The sequence below is a fragment of the Thalassophryne amazonica genome, chromosome 8 (assembly GCF_902500255.1).
Source record: "Thalassophryne amazonica chromosome 8, fThaAma1.1, whole genome shotgun sequence".
Taxonomy (NCBI): Eukaryota; Metazoa; Chordata; class Actinopteri; order Batrachoidiformes; family Batrachoididae; genus Thalassophryne; species Thalassophryne amazonica.
Window position 1 is genome coordinate 53387269 of NC_047110.1, and position 21371 is coordinate 53408639.

The 21371-nt window shown below is 42.5% G+C and overlaps 1 protein-coding gene across 1 annotated transcript in view; it reads right to left on the minus strand.

Annotated features, from left to right (window-relative positions):
* LOC117515627 (LHFPL tetraspan subfamily member 3 protein-like) overlaps window positions 1-21371 on the minus strand; it is a 56722-nt gene that overhangs the window by 11901 nt on the left and 23450 nt on the right. The window contains exon 2 of the mRNA XM_034176268.1: window positions 6725-6961. Coding sequence (XP_034032159.1) covers window positions 6725-6961 — 237 coding nt within the window. The remainder of the gene's footprint in view (window positions 1-6724; window positions 6962-21371) is intronic.

A 21371-nucleotide genomic window follows, 5' to 3' on the forward strand; every position in this document is an offset into this window, starting at 1 on the left:
CACTGAGGTAGTGTGGTGTGAATATACGCAACGCTGGTGTGAATGAGACAGATATATGCTTCCACTCTCAATGAAGCGAGATTGTCGTAAGCACCAGCTTATTTCCATTTAAAGAGACATGGCACAGAAACTTGTTCTTTCTTAGAGACTTCAACATGTTTCCATTTTTCTTCTTATTTCATTGTCTATAAGGTATTTCTGTCCCTAAACTTCAATATGTTTTTTAGACCCCTACTGACCCATAAGAGTGTGCTGAAAAGCTGAATAGTATGTAAGTCAGTTGGTTCTCATTTATTTTTGGCTTCTTTAATCCAGTATAATGGACCAGATACTTTGCTGTGGGTCAGTCACTTCAGAAAGTATACGTTTGTTGTTATGTGTCGACGCGGGTTGAGGAGCGGACCTGCGTCTGACGGAACCCAGCGCTAAAATAACCAGAAAGCGGTTCCAATAACAAAACAATTTATTTCTTCCACCCTTTGGTGCATAACAACGTGTACAAACTAAAACAGCGTCAGTCTGGTGGAGTGAAGGCTGGCACGCTCTCCAGCGCCCAAAAGGATTGAGGCCCGGCGCTTCTGGACTCACTTTTACCGCCAAACATCCCCCAGGTGGACACGACAAACCGACTCTCTGCGAAGGATAGAAGAGGTGAGGTAAGTCAGCAGTTACAAGCAATATCCTTAAAAAGGCACACACTATCAGCAACACATTCAGGTCTGTATTTAAGCTTTATGTTTATGAGCAGCTTCTCACAACAGGTGGAGGATCAGTTGTCCGCACGCCACGGCAGTGAGAAGCGAGCTGCACAATTCTCATCACAATTCAAATATACTGCGTAACAAAATACCAAGTTACTATCAACAATTGGTCAAACAATTATTCACCTCTGATGTGTGCTGACAGCATGTGTCCCTCACCCTTCTTCCTTCACAGGCACGATGTCAAACCCAGGCGCGGTCCTCAGCGTCTCACAAACAAACACCACAAGGTCGAGTTCCCGGCAATTCTGCTTGAATCACACATGGCTTAAATGCAGAATGCCATCTAATTATCTGCTTCAGCTGAAAGTCTTTAAGGTTGCATGTGAGCACCATCCACAGGTGCTGCACATAACGTTGATGAGGGTGAAGGACTCTTCAGCCAGCACCTTCTCCACAGACAAATCAGTTTTCATACCACCTGGAGAGCAAAGAAAAGAAAAGAACACTAAAATGTCCAGCCACACCCCCCCAACACACAACAGTACCCCCCCTTTAACGGGAAGCCTCCCGGCGACCGAACAGACCAGGTCCGAGAATAGCACCTCCCTCCGGGGTCCTCGTCAGGAAGCAGACAGCATAACGCTCCCAAGGTCCACCACAGACAGCAGGACAGGGCACCGCAGCTGGAAGGCCGGCTGGCATCAACAAAAACCCCAAAACAGTCCCTAATACAATCCAACATACAAGAAAAAACATAAAACCCACCCAAAACCTCCCCAGGGGACTGTCCCATCCAACCACGGGAAGAAAAGAAAAACTCCCAAATGCAAAAACCCAACACAGCCCCACAAACACAATACAAACATAAATGCATAAAAGAAAAATAACAAACAACCCTCCCAGAACGACTTGCAGAGCCCAACACCCCCAGAAGGCCTTTACCGCCGGTTCCAGGAGGAATAGCCAGAACCGGAATCCCACAAAGGTCCCCAGGTACACATGGAGCAAACGGCGCCCCCCAGAGGACTGTACCATCAAACCCCAGGAGGCACCCTCCCCACAACCCCGGAACCCCAGACCCGGCCACACCTGGCTAGTCGGCCCCACAAACCAATTCCCCCCCAGAGGACCGTCCCATCAACCCTGGAGGTGGAACCCGGAAGGAAACAAAACAAAATCAAAGTCCAACCCCCGGAGGACTACCCTAAACAACCCCGGGGGCAAATAAAACAACCGTTAAACCCTGTTACCTTCCCCGGCACCCCGAAAGACCCCAGGTCCCTCCCAGAGCCCCTCGGCGGCTCAATTTTGGCGAACGGCACAAAACATCAAGCCGGGGAAGGGAACAGGAAAAACTAACCCAGCCCCAACCCCTAGGCGCAGCGGAAAACCGGAAATACGTCCGGTGCCCCAACTCGACCATACCCCAGCCTCTCGGGAGGGGTGGAACTACCGAAATGGCGAACGGCAACAGATCGGCCCACCCCTCCGACTGAGGTATGTTCCTGCTGCACCACACCCCGGCAACACCAATGACGAACGGTACAAAGGCCCACCGAGGCTGGAGTGGAACCGGGCCCTAACCAAACCAAGAAAAACGTCCCTAACAACCCCCCCCTAGGTGCAGAGGTCTTCTGAGAACGCTCAGCATGACCAACCTGCACCACCCCACAACCCACAAGACGAACGGTCTTGGGGCAAGTGAGGTTGGGGTTAGGGAAGTAGGGAAATAAAAAACAACAAAACAACCCCAGACCCAAACAGAAAATACCTAAATACACATAAAAAAACAACGATCAAGTGAGTCCAGACGGGCTTCTAACCGCCTATCGTTCACTCCACCAGACACGCCTCTGACTCCCCAAACAAATTATAACCCCTATTCACAGAAACAAAACATTAACCCATACAAGTTTTTTTTTTTTTTTTTTGTGTGTGTGTATTATTTCGCCTGTCCCAGAACACCTGGAGATACGTCACCAGAGAACATTGCATCAAAAATGAAGCACAGGCTTCAACGTCTCCCGCATAAGGCTCCGGATGACAAATAATCAGTTCGGACGCCGAATCTCTGGGAGACGGAGTTATCTGCACCGGTATCGATGGTGCCGCAGCTGGAGCAGCAGGAAGCGGAACGGCTTGCGCTGCAAGGTCCGTAACATGGGCGTCTGTTGGTTTAATTTGGTTTGCGAGATGCAGTAATTGCTCCCATATTTTCTCCAAGTGTTCTTGAACTCTTTCGGCGAAAGGAACCGCCTCTGCCGCTGGGTCCATTATGGAATGGCCGGGAACTACTGTTATGTGTCGACGCGGGTTGAGGAGCGGACCTGCGTCTGACGGAACCCAGTGCTAAAATAACCAGAAAGCGGTTCCAATAACAAAACAATTTATTTCTTCCACCCTTTGGTGCATAACAACGTGTACAAACTAAAACAGCGTCAGTCTGGTGGAGTGAAGGCTGGCACGCTCTCCAGCACCCAAAAGGATCGAGGCCCGGCGCTTCTGGACTCACTTTTACCGCCAAACACCCCCCAGGTAGACACGACAAACCGACTCTCTGCGAAGGATAGAAGAGGTGAGGTAAGTCAGCAGTTACAAGCAATATCCTTCAAAAGGCACACACTATCAGCAACACATTCAGGTCTGTATTTAAGCTTTATGTAAATGAGCAGCTTCTCACAACAGGTGGAGGATCAGTTGTCCGCACGCCACGGCAGTGAGAAACGAGCTGCACAATTCTCATCACAATTCAAATATACTGCGTAACAAAATACCAAGTTACTATCAACAATTAGTCAAACAATTATTCACCTCTGATGTGTGCTGACAGCATGTGTCCCTCACCCTTCTTCCTTCACAGGCACGATGTCAAACCCAGGCGCAGTCCTCAGCGTCTCACAAACGAACACCACAAGGTCAAGTTCCCGGCAATTCTGCTTGAATCACACATGGCTTAAATGCAGAATGCCATCTAATTATCTGCTTCAGCTGAAAGTCTTTAAGGTTGCATGTGAGCACCATCCACAGGTGCTGCACATAACGTTGATGAGGGTGAAGGACTCTTCAGCCAGCACCTTCTCCACAGACAAATCAGTTTCAATACCACCTGGAGAGCAAAGAAAAGTAAAGAACACCAAAATGTCCAGCCACACCCCCCCAACACACAACAGTACCCCCCCTTTAACGGGAAGCCTCCCGGCGACCGAACAGACCAGGTCCGAGAATAGCACCTCCCTCCGGGGTCCTCGTCAGGAAGCAGACAGCATAACGCTCCCAAGGTCCACCACAGACAGCAGGACAGGGCACCGCAGCTGGAAGGCCGGCTGGCATCAACAAAAACCCCAAAACAGTCCCTAATACAATCCAACATACGAGAAAAAACATAAAACCCACCCAAAACCTCCCCAGGGGACTGTCCCATCCAACCCCGGGAAGAAAAGAAAAACTCCCAAATGCAAAAACCCAACACAGCCCCACAAACACAATACAAACATAAATGCATAAAAGAAAAATAACAAACAACCCTCCCAGAACGACTTGCAGAGCCCAACACCCCCAGAAGGCCTTTACCGCCGGTTCCAGGAGGAATAACCAGAACCGGAATCCCACAAAGGTCCCCAGGTACACATGGAGCAAACGGCGCCCCCCAGAGGACCGTACCATCAAACCCCAGGAGGCACCCTCCCCACAACCCCGGAACCCCAGACCCGGCCACACCTGGCTAGTCGGCCCCACAAACCAATTCCCCCCCAGAGGACTATCCCATCAACCCTGGAGGTGGAACCCGGAAGGAAACAAAACAAAATCAAAGTCCAACCCCCGGAGGACTACCCTAAACAACCTCGGGGGCAAATAAAACAACCGTTAAACCCTGTTACCTTCCCCGGCACCCCGAAAGACCCCAGGTCCCTCCCAGAGCCCCTCGGCGGCTCAATTTTGGCGAACGGCACAAAACATCAAGCCGGGGAAGGGAACAGGAAAAACTAACCCAGCCCCAACCCCTAGGCGCAGCGGAAAACCGGAAATACGTCCGGTGCCCCAACTCAACCATACCCCAGCCTCTCGGGAGGGGTGGAACTACCGAAATGGCGAACGGCAACAGATCGGCCCACCCCTCCGACTGAGGTATGTTCCCGCTGCACCACACCCCGGCAACACCAATGACGAACGGTACAAAGGCCCACCGAGGCTGGAGTGGAACCGAGCCCTAACCAAACCAAGAAAAACGCCCCTAACAACCCCCCCCTAGGTGCAGAGGTCTTCTGAGAACGCTCAGCGTGATCAACCTGCACCACCCCACAACCCACAAGACGAACGGTCTTGGGGCAAGTGAGGTTGGGGTTAGGGAAGTAGGGAAATAAACAACAACAAAACAAAACGACCCCAGACCCAAACAGAAAATACCTAAATACACATAAAAAAACAACGATCAAGTGAGTCCAGACGGGCTTCTAACCGCCTATCGTTCACTCCACCAGACACGCCTCTGACTCCCCAAACAAATTATAACCCCTATTCACAGAAACAAAACATTAACCCATACAAGTTTTTTTTTTTTTTTTTGTGTGTGTGTATTATTTCGCCTGTCCCAGAACACCTGGAGATACGTCACCAGAGAACATTGCATCAAAAATGAAGCACAGGCTTCAACGTCTCCCGCATAAGGCTCCGGATGACAAATAATCAGTTCGGACGCCGAATCTCTGGGAGACGGAGTTATCTGCACCGGTATCGATGGTGCCGCAGCTGGAGCAGCAGGAAGCGGAACGGCTTGCGCTGCAAGCTCCGTAACACGGGCGTCTGTTGGTTTAATTTGGTTTGCGAGATGCAGTAATTGCTCCCATATTTTCTCCAAGTGTTCTTGAACTCTTTCGGCGAAAGGAACCGCCTCTGCCGCTGGGTCCATTATGGAATGGCCGGGAACTACTGTTATGTGTCGACGCGGGTTGAGGAGCGGACCTGCGTCTGACGGAACCCAGCGCTAAAATAACCAGAAAGCGGTTCCAATAACAAAACAATTTATTTCTTCCACCCTTTGGTGCATAACAACGTGTACAAACTAAAACAGCGTCAGTCTGGTGGAGTGAAGGCTGGCACGCTCTCCAGCACCCAAAAGGATTGAGGCCCAGCGCTTCTGGACTCACTTTTACCGCCAAACACCCCCCAGGTGGAAACGACAAACCGACTCTCTGCGAAGGATAGAAGAGGTGAGGTAAGTCAGCAGTTACAAGCAATATCCTTCAAAAGGCACACACTATCAGCAACACATTCAGGTCTCTATTTAAGCTTTATGTAAATGAGCAGCTTCTCACAACAGGTGGAGGATCAGTTGTCCGCACGCCACGGCAGTGAGAAGCGAGCTGCACAATTCTCATCACAATTCAAATATACTGCGTAACAAAATACCAAGTTACTATCAACAATTAGTCAAACAATTATTCACCTCTGATGTGTGCTGACAGCATGTGTCCCTCACCCTTCTTCCTTCACAGGCACGATGTCAAACCCAGGCGCAGTCCTCAGCGTCTCACAAACGAACACCACAAGGTCAAGTTCCCGGCAATTCTGCTTGAATCACACATGGCTTAAATGCAGAATGCCATCTAATTATCTGCTTCAGCTGAAAGTCTTTAAGGTTGCATGTGAGCACCATCCACAGGTGCTGCACATAACGTTGATGAGGGTGAAGGACTCTTCAGCCAGCACCTTCTCCACAGACAAATCAGTTTTCATACCACCTGGAGAGCAAAGAAAAGAAAAGAACACCAAAATGTCCAGCCACACCCCCCCAACACACAACATTTGTGAAGCTAAGGTGGAAAGAGTTAAAGGATTTTCCTTTGTTTTTTCCAAAGGCCAAAATTTACACTCATGAGTTTGCAAGCAGAACTCTTACTGAAGGTTCTAAATCCCAACACAGTAGTTTGTGCAACTCAGAAGGCTGTTTACTCACACCCACAGTGTGGTGTGCAAGCAAGGAGATCAATAAAATCAAATTTTTAAGAATCAGGTTGTCTCACCCTTGCTCTCAGCCAGTAGCTCCTCTGTCATAAGTCCATCTTGTCGGTTCCCCAGGACAAAGGCGAGGAAAGACAGGATGAGGGCATCCAGGATGCCCATAATGGCCAGGATGTAGGCCCAGCGCACCGAGCAGGCCCCCAGGCTGTACTTGTCTGTCTGCTCGCCACACATCCGCCGGACTTCATCGCTGTCCCAGCCATCAGGATAGATCATACAACCCAACACCAGACACACACCTACAGAATGAGCGAGAAAGTAAAGGACAACAGGGGTCGAAACATCAGGAGGCATCGTGGATATATGACAAGAGGCAGGAAAGGAAACTAGGGAAGGAAATAAGAACGTGTGTAGAACACAAATGCATTTCAGGGGCAAAATTGCTGCAATAAATGAAGTGAGAGACAATGAGGTTTTTTTCTGAAATTATTACAGATAAAGAAAACCAATCACTTCAAATACTTTAAACTGTTGAGCCTTATATTTGGGGCTTTCATTGCCTCTCCTAGATGGGAAATAAATGTTTAGACATAGCTTCCCACCACTGTTAGAGTCAGGAATGCCACTGGAACCAAACAGCCATATCATTTGGGACACTTGAAATGAGTGCAATATTTGTTAATGTGCAACATCCACAGTTAATGTACATAGTTTTCTCTTTAATTTTTTTTTTGCATATAATTTTGCTATTACGGCCATATGACATTTTTTCTCTTGCGTTCTGAATATGCCTTTTTCTTTCTGTTACATTTTATGTTTATTTCCTTTTAAGTCTTTTAAGACCTTTTAAGTCTGCATGTGGTTTACTCAGGTTTATATTTGCACTGAAAAGGCTTGCACCTTACTTTTCTTTGTACTTTTTACAATGACAAAAAAGAATCTAAAGTTTTCTTGGAAGTGTTTGACAGGAAAAGAACCAGTGGCTTTCAAATAACAATTTACAGTTTCAAAATGCTGAAAACACTAAATAAAGCAGCTGCTTCAGACAATGTTACATTGTTTTGAAATGCGTGACAATGATTCGCTTTTAGAAAAACTTGTACTGTAAAGGAAACAATTACTTCAGGAAGCAGAGGTGGGACTAAGTCACTATCATGAATCAGCAAGTTCCAAGTCAAGTCTCAAGTCATAATGGCCACCAATTGTTTGCAAGCTCACTTGAGACTTGACTTTGGACTTGCAGATTGATGACTTGAGAATGACTTGACACTGACTTCATCTCGCCTGTCTCAATAAGCTTTTCATTGTCCAAAACCACTTGAAACACTAAGTGAAACACTTGTTCTAATTGTACTGAAATGCTTGAAACAGACAATGATTCACTGTTTCAAAATTGTTGAATGTGAAATAACTAAATACTTCACAAAATGAGTAGCATTTCAAACAGTAAAAAATGTTTTACTTCAGAAAACTATTCACATTTCAAAATACATGAGATTAAATTAGAGATACTAAATTAAATGCTTACTTGAAACAATCAATACAATCAATGAAACTGTCAGAAAAAGTTTTTAGTGTGTCACATTCAAAACACAGTGAAACGTTTCATAAAATACTTCACTTTTAAAAGCCTCAAAACAAGAAAATTAATCAGTAATTCACTGTTTCAGAATACTTCAAACTGTAAATGAGCAAAGAATATGTTTTTAGTTTGAAACGTTTGAAACATAATGAACCATAACCTTTTCGAAATAATTCACTTTTCAAAATCATTGCAAAGAAAGAAAAGAAAAAAGAAATAAAAAAGAATAAAAAGAGATTTTATTGTATTGCAACAGTAAAATGCAATACAATAAAACAATAATAATAAAAATATAGGCTCCAGCTCCCCGTGACCCTTAATTGGAGTAAGCGGGTGTAGAAAATAGTGGATAATAATAATAATAATAATAATAATAATAATATAATAATATAAATAAATAAATAACAGAATAAATATCAGAAAATTCTCAAAATACTTCAAACTGTAAATGAAACAATTCTGTCAAGATTTTTTTTTAATCATTGATTGACTAAATGAAACGCTTGCTTCAAAATGCTTGAAAACCCAGCTGAAAAATTATTTCATAAAATGATTTCCTGTTTTGAAAAACTGAAAATACATTTCTGAAAACTAATGTTTCTGATATGATTGAAGCAATAAATGAAACAATTATTAATAAACAATTATTAATAAAATTATTCATATCTTTTAATGGTACAGTAAACATACAGTAAATTAAACACTGGATTCACAAAATAATTCTGTGTTTTGAAACACTAAAAACACCAATTTCCCAAAAAACAAAAAAACACTTATTTCCCAATTGCATGAAGCATTATGGTAGTGACAGCTATTGGACAATGGATTCAAACCACTCTAAAATTAACTACTGCCTACACTCCTGATTCCAATCCTGCAACAAGCTGACTGCACAGATACCCATAATGCATTGTACATTTATAATAGTGTGCACTTCAATTCTTAATCCCAGAATACCGATGTCGCACTGCACATGCATCATTTCAGAGCATAAACAGCTCGTCTGAGAAAGAGTCTCTTCACCCAAAGTGATCAAATGGATTAATGGGATTATTAACCATCACATGACAAGGTAAAACCTCTTGAATCATTCTAAAGCCAGTTTTAAGCAGAAACGAGGCTGTTTTAAGCAGAAAAGAGGCGATACACTGTGATATTTGGAAATGACGGACACGACGCTCTGATCGCTTTCTTCGTCTTTTATGATGAAATAATGCTGAATTTAGGTGGAAATGATTGTTGTACAAAAGCTTCAGATATCTGTCACTGAGATAGATGATGACTGGAGTGCAGTTTGAAGCAGAAATGAGGTGATAATCTGTGAATGACGCATGCTCAGTGAATACAGGGCTACCGATTTTTAGGGGGGACCGTTCGGCCTGCAACATCGGATCACTGCATGTACTCTGTATTTGTTTTCACCATCACCTGAACTTTTAATTAATATAACCTGCATTATCTCCATGTCTTTTATACAATTATCTGTATATGTCTTAAGTACCCTGAATTCCTTCTTGTCCATCTTTGTAGCTCCTCCACAGCTGTGAATGCACACTTGAAAACATGCAATCTGCCCATATGCACATCAAAACCCTTGCATGCACACACTGCTGCAGACTTAAATGGTCCTGAAAACAGTGAGTGGTGAAATGTGTTTTTACAAGTCAAAATGTAGTGGTTCACTCAGTGGCTCAAATAGTTGTTCTGACAGACTGACTGCTATAAACTCAGACCTGCGAGCCACTTTAGTTATTTCTATGGCACATAGTAGTACAGAAAATGTCAGTTAACACTGTCAAAACTTTCAGATAAACTTACACAGTAATGCAGCTACACAACAGCAGCAGTTGATCGGATTTCATTTTGCAGTCTCCAGGAAACACCACTGAGTTACCCCTATTCACTCATCAAAAACTGAACTTGGCTTTGACAGGTTCCAGTGGAGACCCATTAGGACCCACAGTCTGACATTCTACCCATCAAAGTGTGGTACAGCAAACTGCAGGCATTAGTCTGGTACATCCAGTAGTTCAGCTGTCAACTGAATCTAATCAGGACCTTGACATGACTCCAGTTTGAGATTTATTGGTTTGTTTATTTATTTACGGGATGCAGGCACATTGTGACTCAATCCCATTTTAAGGTTAGTCAGCTCAGGATCACAACCCCATTACCCAAAAGCATTTTCAGGCTCAGACTGTCATCGAATCACTCATACATTGCTTCATCCATTAAAGAGATGTTTTCCCAAAGCATTTCGCATTTTGAGTTTTATTAAAATTATCAAAGCTTTACCACTCACAGAACATAAAGAGCAATTTGAGATGCTCCAAAATCTGTGGGAGGAACTAAAATACACAATATTATATGGTTCATTCAGCTACATTTTATACCACTGATGAGGTGTTTTTCAGATCTACAGAGAGATTAATTTGCTGTATACGTTTTATGTTATATTCTTGATCACATAAGTCTGTAGTGCAGGTACTATGAGTAAGTCACTTTGGCTTCCTCCTTGTTTTCACTTAGGGTCACCACAGCAGATCTGAGGTGGATCTGCATTTGGATTTGGCACAAGTTTTACATGGGATGTCCTTCTCAATGCAGCTCAATAGTAAAGGGAGAATTGGCCTTGAACCAGGAACCTTCTATTCTGGAAATAAGCACACTGTGGTGTGTGCTTGTTTCTGTGGTGTGCCTTAAGGCTCTGTTCTGGGACCTGTATTATTTGCTCTATATTTGTTCCCATTTGGTCGTGCCTCGAGCTCCTTTAAAGATGTCTCTTACCACTGTTATGCGGATGACATCCAGCTGTATATTTCATTTTCTCCTCAAACGGTTTCTAGGTTTCAGGTGCACAATAAGAGGAAAGCTCTGTGGTCCGCAGACTTTTTATTCACCCTAGGGACAGAAAGTAGCCCTGCACCCTTAGAACACAGAGCCTGGGCCGGTACGTAGGGCTTGACTAGTTCAGCTAAGTAGGGAGGTGCTAGTCTGTGAATAATTTTATAGGTTAATAGCAGAACCTTAAAATCGGATCTCACAGAGTCAGGAAACCAGTGAAGAGACACCAAAATGGGTGTAATGTGGTCAAACTTTCTGCTTCCTGTCAAGAATCTGGCAGTAGCATTTTGAACCAACTGGAGACCCCAGTCTTGCAATAATGATGGAATAAGATCAGCAACTGATACTGTGTAAGTAAGTAAGTCCCTTCGGCTGCTCCCTTGTTTGCACTTGGGGTAGCCACAGCAAATCCAAGGTGGATCTGCATGTTGAATTGGCACAAGTTTTACGCCGGATGCCCTTCCTGACGCAACTCCACATTATATGGAGAAATGTGGCAGGGGTGGGATTTGAACCCGGAACCTTCTAAACTGAAACCAAGCGCATTATCCACTTGGCCACCACCCCCTAACAACTGATACTGTGTACATTTATGAAATATATGAAGTGTATATTGCTTGATGTGAGGCATAATTTATCTTCAAGGAGACATGTTAGATAATTTCATTATATGTTCTTGCAGTTAACCCCTCCCCAAAATATGTGAATGCAGACCACACATATCGCTCCATTTTCACGGTGAATTCAATATATGTGGATCACAAATTTTTATTGTTATTTAGCACATCCAGGCAGCACGGTGACATAGTAGTTAGCATGGTTACCTCGAAGCTAGAAGGTCCTGGTTTCACTTGCTGTCTGATTCTTTCTGTGTGGAGTTTGTGTGTTTGTGTGGGTCTCTCTGGGTGCTCTGGCTTGCTCCCACTTACCACTGAATTAGAAACTTTAAATTGAATGTATTTGTGAATGTGTTTGTGTGTCCATATGTGGCCCTGCAATAGAATGGCATTCTCTCTAGGGTGTACAACACCTCTCACCCTATGACTATTGGAATAGGCTCCGGCTACCCCATGACCCTTAACTGGAATAAGCAGGTATAGAAAATGAATTAATTAATTTACCACATTCATGGCCTTTCTTACGTTTGTTTTGTCTTTTTAACATGAATAACAGTCATGTAAACACACAACATCACATTAATACTGTATATGTTCCATGTCTGATCAGCAAATAAGGACACTTCACCTTCTGAAACTCTTTAAATGTGCTGTCAATGATTTTTCAAACTTGCACAAACTTCAGGATGGAAACAAAACATCCCTCCTTGGCCACTCTTCCTCCATCTTCCATCCACCACACTCAGCAAAACACTCTGCAGTTATAGGCTTTTAATGGGTTTGGCAGCTCTCTTTGTGGAAAAAGCCAAATGTATTTCTGGGAAATAGCTGCCGCCAAATATCTTGAAACAACCTCAACAGTTATATGGTGAGTTGTGAGTAATGCCGTCCGTATATGAAGGGGAAAAGGGCAAGAGAGTCAGAGCCTGGGACTCACATGCCATAATCGTTCACATGCCGAAATCTCATGCACTACATATGCACATGCAACCAGATCAAGAACATACCAGGGGGCAGAAAAGCTCAGAGCACAGAGGGAGTGTCATTTCACTCTCTGCACAGGACACCATTAAGCTACCAAATCTTTACAATGGCAATACTTACTTGCTGTGGTTTGCATTACAAACTGCTTTGTGGGTGGATGTGCATGTACGTGTGTGGAGGTGGGGGTGGGGGGTGAGTGGAAAAAAAATTACATCTGCAGAAACAATCATAGAACTAAAATCTAAAAACTAAAATTCTAGAATTTTAATAGCATCTGTACCGTGTACAGATGAGGTAATTTTCAACATTTTTGCTCCTGTATATGTTTGTCCTCATGTTGAAACAACAAAGAGGCAAGATCTGCTCTCTAATGTTCCCCAAACTGCATTTTCCTGCAAGTAAATAGCAGAAACAAATGCTTCTGAATATACTGTACAAAGCAACCTGTTGTATTGTGACATTTTGAAACTGGAAACTTATTGGATGTTAGGGGTCTGCCGTCTTTGACTTTCTTCTATATAGGTATATATCTATATAGAACAAACTCAACTATATATCTATATATAGATATATATATAGTCTAGATGTCAGAAATGGTATTGAACTTGGATAATGTCGGATCTATATGCTCTTAAACAACAGCACACCTGACGAGAATGCAGCTGTCAGTTATGCAGCTGTTTCAGCTTTGCCTGTCTATAGGGAGAGAGATGAAAGGTGGTGAGAGCCCACACAGGGAGGCGCGCTGGAACCCTGTGGCTGCCAGCATGCATCAAGCTCCATGCTAATGTCAGACGCAACGGCTGCCATATGCTGCTCGCCGATGGTGGAGCTATTCTCAACATCCATGCCTCCATTTGTCTATCCATCTTCCTGCAAACACTGGGATCACATGAGTGGAAAACTGGACTGAGAAATGCAGCAGTTTACATAAGAGGCTGCAGACTGGACAGATTAGGTGTGAGCAGGGGCATCTTGGAAACTGGGCAGATGGCACAGAACATGATAGTAGTAGATTTGTTTTCCCAGAGATGACCAAATCTCATTGACACTGAAAAAATCTGATTATGTCCTATAATTTCAATGTGCAAGTTGTGCCAGTGTTGTCGGTGACGATATGAACAGTATCACCTCTAATATATCTTCTTGACAAGATCTGACAAGATTAAGAATTTCTGGATTACGCACAAAAAGAATAAATCCATCACATTTTATCAAGGTCTGTGTCTAACCAGCTTCATCAAGGTGAATATGTACAACCCCAATTCCAATGAAGTTGGGACATTGTGTAGAATGTAAATAAAAACAGAATACAATGATTTGCAAATCTTCTTCAACCTATATTCAATTGATTACACCACAACGATAAGATACAAGATCAGTTAGAAAAGTAACAGACCTTTTTATTTTATGCAAAAAATATATGGATTTGATTCATATGTTTTTATGTCAGCGAAGCTTGAACCTTCGTGCGCATGCGTGAGTTATTTCACGCCTGTCGGTTGTGTCATTCGCCTGTGGGCAGGCTTTGAGTGAGCACTGGTCCACCCCTCTCGTCGTTTTTTCATTGCGAGGAAATGGCGGAATGATTTGGGGTTTGTTCCATCAGAGTTTTTTCAGAAACTGTTAGAGACAGGCAGCTGGAAACCATTCGGAAAATTCAGATGGCTTTCGGTGAAAATTTTATGGGCTTCACAGAGATTAAGGAGTGTTACTACCGCTTTAAGGATGGCCCACAATGGTGCACGGCGCGCCGTGCTCCGAGCCGCAATCGACAGGCAGAAACCACCAGATCATTTCTAAACTGATGGCTGTGTGGATCTGGGACCGTCGTGTGCCATTTTCCAGCAGATTTCACTTTTAACAAGAGATTTTGTCATGAAAAGCCCCGCAGAGGCTTCGCGCATCATGACGGAGCCGCTGATGGAGCGAGACAAAGAACGCCTCCATTTTGGAGTGTCAGAGGACAAGTTGGGACATGCCTATCTCGGCTTTCAGTGGCTTACCAGTCGAGTGAGTATAAGAGAAATTGTGGAGAGCTGGGCATGTCCCAACTTGTCCTCTGACACTCCAAAACGGAGGTGTTCTTTGTCTCGCTCCATCAGCGAATCCGTCGTGACACGCAAAGCCTCTGCGCAGCTTTCCATGACAAAATCTCTTGTTAAAAGTGAAATCTGCCGGAAAATGGCTGATGTCCAGCTCTTGTGATAACCAGAGAAATTGCACACAATGGTCCCGGATCCATACAGCCATCTGTTTAGAAATGAAATGGTCGTTTCAGCCTGTCGATCGCGGCTCAGAGCGCGGCGTGCCCTCGGCCGCTGTGGGCCGTCCTTAAAGCGGTAGTAACACTCCTTAATCTCTGTGAAGCCCATAAAATTTTCACCGAAAGCCATCTGAATTTATCGAATGGTTTCCACCTGGCTGTCTCACATGGTTCCTGAAAAAATTTTAATGCAACAAAACTGCAGTCGTTCAGACATTCTCCTGACAATGAAAAACGACGAGAGGGGTGGACCAGTGCTCACTCAAAGCCTGCCCACAGGCGAATGATGCAACCGACAGGCGTGAAAAAACTCACGCATGCGCACGAAGGTTCAAGCTTGGCTGACGTAAAAACATATGAATCAAATCCATATATTTTTTGCATAAAATAAAAAGGTCCGTTACTTTTCTAACAGACCTTGTATTTAATGTTCAAACTGATAGACTTTGTTTTTTGTGCAAATATTTGCTCATTTTGAAATGGATGCCTGCAACACATTTAAAAAAAGTTGGGATGGGGAAACAAAAGACTGGGAAAGTTGATGAATGCTCAAAAAACATCTGATTGGAAATTGGTGAGTGTCATGATTGGGTATAAAAGGAGCAACCCCAAAAGGCTCCGCTGTTCACAAGCAAAGATGGGGCGAGGATCACCACTTTGTGAACAACTGTGTGAAAAAATAGTCCAACAGTTTAAGAACAATGTTTCTCAGCAAGGAATTTAGGGATTCCATCATTTACAGTCCGTAATATAATCAGAAAATTCAGAGAATCTGGAGAACTTTCTACACGTAAGCAGCAAGGCCGAAAACCAACACTGAATGCCCGTGACCTTCGATCCCTCAGGCGGTACTGCATTAAAAACCAACATCATTGTGTAAAGGATCTTACTGCGTGGGCTCAGGAACACTTCAGAAAACCACTGTGAGTTAACACAGTTCGTCGCTACATCTACAAGTGCAAGTTAAAACTCTACCATGCAAAGTGAAAGCCATACATCAACAACATCCAGAAATGCCGCTGCCTTCTCTGGGCCCCAACTCATTTGAAATGGACAGACGCAAAGTGGAAAAGTGTGCTGTGGTCTGATGAGTCCACATTTCAAATTGTTTTTGGAAATCATGGACGTTGTGTCCTCTGGACAAAAGAGGAAAAAGACCATCCAGATTGTTACCAGCGCAAAGTTCAAAAGCCAGCATCTGTGATGGTATGGGGGGGTGTTAGTTCCCATGACATGGGAAACTTACACATCTGTGATGGCACCGTCAATGCTGAAAGGTACATCCAGGTTTTGGAGCAACACATGCTGCCATCCAAGCAACATCTTTTTCAGGGATGTACCTGCTTATTTCAGCAAGACAATGCCAAGCCACATTCTCTAATTGTTACTACAACATGGCTTCATAGTAAAAGAGTGTGGGTACTAGACTGGCCTCACCTGCAATCCAGACCTGTCGCCCATTGAAAATGTGTGGCGCATTATGATACACAAAATAGGACAACAGAGACCCCGGACTGTTGAACAACTGAAGTCCTATATCAAGCCAGAAGAAAGAATTCCACCTACAAAGCTTCAACAATTAGTGCCCTCAGTTCCCAAACACTTATTGAGTGTTGTTTAGAAGGAAAGGTGATGTAACACAGTGGTAAACATACCACTGTCCCAGCTTTTGTGAAACGTGTTGCAGGCATCCATTTCAAAATGAGCAAATATTTGGACAAAAACAATAAAGTTTATCAGGTTGAACATTAAATATCTTGTCTTTGTGGTGTATTCAATTGAATATAGGTTGAAGAGGATTTGCAAATCATTGTATTCTGTTTTTATTTACATTTTACACAACGTCCCAACTTCATTGGAATTGGGGTTGTATCACCACATACCATCCTGTTGCAGTGAGCAGGTCGCTGACACAAGATAAACAATAAATGCACCATTTTTATTTTCTTTTTTTGTGTTAAATGAACATGTCTTACGGACACATTTTGGTTTTTTTTTTTGATGAATGAGTCAATGGCTGAAAAACTGGTATTTAAATAAAACACACATGAGCTCCAAAATGTAGTTTGTATCAAAGTTACATTTAGTCACCATCAAAGGTACTCATGCCTTTGGACTTTTGCTTGATGGTATTTTACAGCACCACCTAATAGCCTTATTTAATCACTGTTTTACTGTGCAAAATCAAGCATATCTCTTCAACATAATCTAATTTAAAATAAACGAAACTATAAAACTGCTAATAATGGATTCCATAAGTACACATGACCTTTATTGGAACACAACTACAATAAATATTCACTTTCACAGTCTGATGACTTTCAACAAGTATGAAAATGGTACAAGTACATTTTCAAGAAATGGAAATAAGAAAGAGAGCACAACATATTATTTATATTTAATTTACTAACAAGTGCCAAAGTCAGCATCCAGAATGAAACAAGAAATATCCAAGAAGCCCCCAGAGACAATTCACAAAGTGAGTACCTCCAGCAACAGAAGACAGAAGGTGTTGAAGTAGAGGAGAGCTCATTGAAGCCCTGACCTTCTACATGGAATATGCCAACAGTAGACAGAGGTGGGTGGCTGACAACAAGAAATCCTACCAATGCTTTGAAAAGGCTGACCTGATGGGCATCACAAGGGCTCAGATCATGACAGCACAAGAACAAGCCTAGGGTGACAGTCCAAAAAGTTAGGGGTCTACCACAGCTGACAGATGACCCTGAGATAGTCCAGCACATAGTGGCAGGTTACAAGATGTAAGCTGGGACGGCATACACCAAGAGGCACCACCAAATAGCTGGAATAGTGTACAGGAACATCTGTGCTGAATACAGACTGAAAATATGAAAGTCCAAGTGGGGAACATCACAAAAGGTGGTTGACAAAATAATAGCTAAGATGCTGTGAGATTCCAAAAGATGTTGACCAACCAACCAGCCATAGTTGCGGTTGATAAGGCTGATGAGTTATGGTAGCGGTGGCAATTCTAAGTGACAGCAACCTCACAAAGAGAGCATGAGAAGATCAAAAAATAAGAAATACCAGAGCTGAATGAAGAACTACAAAAGATGTGGAAGGTAAAGGTGATGGTCCCAGTGGTAAAAAGAGCTCTCAGGGCTTTGACCCCCAAAACAGGGAGAATGGCTTTAGCAGATTCGAGGTGCAACATCTGAGGTCTTTGAAACCGAGCAGGGCCGTCAACCTCCCAGGCCTCTGGTACAGGAACTGATCTTGAGGGAGACACACACCAACACCCCAGAAGAGGACAGAGAGTGAGAAAGAGATTTCCCTGGGGAGGTGATGGTCTTGTGGTTAAGCGTTTGGCTTGAAACCAGAGGATCCTCTGTTCAAATCCCAGCCTGACCGGAAAATCATTAAGGGCTCTTGGGCAAGGTCCTTAATCTCGTAGTTGCTCCCGGTGTGTAGTAAGCGCTTTGTATGGCAGCACCCTGACATCGGGGTGAATGTGAGGCATTATTGTAAAACGCTTTGAGCATCTGATGCAGATGGAAAAGCGCTATATAAATGCAGTCCATTTCTCTGTCTCTCTCTCTCTCCCTCTTGTCATGCAATTAGGCTATTTGTCTTTGAAATTAATGACGATTTCAAATGACTGTATAACACTTCATTTAAAGAAATGACACAGTAAATAAGAGGCAAACAGGGGTGAATGCTTTTTATGGAGATTAAAATAAGGCAGTTAAAGACTATATGAGCTGTACAGTCAGACTAATGTGTCTCTGCTTAATGCCAAGTTTACAGTCTTGGGGAAAAACAAAAATAGATGGTAATAAATGTTGTAAGAGTGTTATTATAGAAGGAAAAAGAACTTTGTATCTTGTCACTTTGTGGTATAATTGATGTCTTCCCTTTGAAGTATATATTAAGATGTTCATAGAACATCCAGAGGAGAATAAAACTAGTTTAGATACAAATATAAGCGCCTTCTCCAACAGAAATGTCTTAAATGTCAAGAACTGAGTGGAAAGTAGATAGAGAGAAACTTTTAAAACTGACTTCAGCTGTCTCCCCTGGCTGATGAGACACAGATTTCTTAAGATGAGCTGTCTTCCATCCAAACCTGTTTCTATTTCTGATTGCTGGCAAAACTTGTGGATGCCGGAGGGGAATGAGGAGCTGCCAGGCACCTTCGATATCCTTCTCTGTCAATACCTGCAGCACTATACTACAGAATGAGCACATAGTGCCCACAGCTATCTGTTCAATTCAGAGAAGGAGAGAAAATTTCACTTATTTTGTCAAATCATCTGTTTTGTGCCAGGAACAGTCTTACAAAAACTTTTTTTTTTTTTTTAGCTGTATTGCAGTTTATTCAATATTCTTCCCATGAGCGTATATTGTACATTCCAGTTCACCTATAGGCCATTTGATTGATACAACAAAGTAAAAAAAAACTTCAGCTCGAAGGAAATTATTTCAGCTCTATTCACACACATATGTGTGTAGGGGAAACCGGGGCACGGTGAATCACAGTGCACAGTAACTCAGTATATATATATATATATATATATATATTTGCAGTAGTTATGTCATATTTTATGTATAAAAACATCCCCTTAAAAATTAGTGTTTTGTTTTTGGATACATTAAGGGTAAAACTAAGTGGCAAGTGAAGTCACTTTTTCCTGTCAAAGGTAAATTTTGTGGATGTGACTGTCTTTGTTTTATTTCTCACAGCAGAGGAAAGGTGGCTCAAGAAATTGTTATTAGTTAGAAGACTACCCTGTCTAACTGATGAGCATGTGTTATGTCTTCTCCAGACTATCAGCTATTTGATAACATGACTCATGTGTGTCACATGCACTCGGGGCACAGTGATTCAGTTTAGAAAGTGATTTACTAAGCCCCAGTATCAAGTAGATGACAAATATTACTTGTTAAAGCTTATACATTTATTTTTCCATGAATTATTTCTATAATTTGTGTACATAACTGTTTTCATGTTTGAAAAGAAATGATGACAGTTTCTAAAGGACTTATATCACTATCAGTGATGCCGGTTACTCTAATCTGACCACTTTTTTTTAGTAACGAGTAATCTAACGCGTTAATCTTTCCAAATCAGTAATCAGATTAAAGTTACTTCTCCATGTCACTGTGCGTTACTATTATTTTTCATTGTGGGTTGACAGCAGCATTAAACTTGGTCTGTGGGCAGGAGGTCGGGGTTCGACTGAACTGCCCACTTTAAGCGAACTGTGAGCTTTTCATCCGCGTTTTTTTGCAGCTGCTCGACTCGTCCTCACATCTTAAAGCGCGGTGATCAGCACACCTGCACTGAGCTTTACAAAGACATTTTTATACTTTTTTTCCTCCTTTATTTAGAATTCTGAGCTGAGCCGCTCTGTATCTGGTCATTAAAAACAGCTGATCCTCTGCGACGTGTCAACAACTAACACTATTTTCCACTCAAATGCACCTAAACTCTCTTTCTGAGGACCACATCATGTGAAAACGCAATAAAACTTTCTTACCTGTAAATCTGGTCATGTTTTCTGCATAAATAAATGTAATCCATTCTTTGTGCTCAAACGCCAAAGCAGGGGTGAATCCAGATGGAATGGGGGCGTGGGGCAAGGATGTGCTCCCCCACAACACCCCTAGATTAAAGGTCCAGTTTTGAAGCCGTTTTTTACTACAACTACTAATATTGCTTAAAATAATAATAATTTCGACAAGTAAAATGTTTAGAGAGAATTTAAATGTTAGAAAAATGTTAGAATTTAATAGTTACATTTATAAAAAATGTAGGTTCGAAATTGCAAGTTTTACTGTTACAGTGCTGTCAACAGTTAAATATGAGGTCAAGAAAGATGTCTTTATTTTACTTTTTATAAAACAAGTATTTATTTTCATTGAAGTCAAGAAAAGGTGACTATAAAGTGAATTTTGGCAAAACAGGTATCATTGTCATGTTGAGGTGGCAGAGGGTTGTTGTCGACAGCTGGGAAAAGTAACTAAAAAAGTAACTAGTAATCTAATTTAGTTACTTTTACAATTGAGTAATCAGTAAAGTAACTAAGTTACTTTTTCAAGGAGTAATCAGTAATCAGTAATTGGATTACTTTTTCAAAGTAACTGTGGCAACACTGATCACTATATAAGACACTCACACATTACATAGCTAGTTTGCTGGATTATAGTTTGTATATGCATCAGCATATATAGAATAAATTTGAATTAATCTTTATAATCATGTGTTTTTTCATTATATTCTAAGTTGCTACACTGTGCCCCGGACATTGATTCACTCGTGTCTGGGGCACAGTGAATCAAACATTTTAAAATCTATTTTAAACACCTGTAAATTACACTTGGGGAGAAATAAATAACACAGCCTTTTAAACAATAACTTGCTGTACTAAATCCACAATATGTGTGTATGAGTT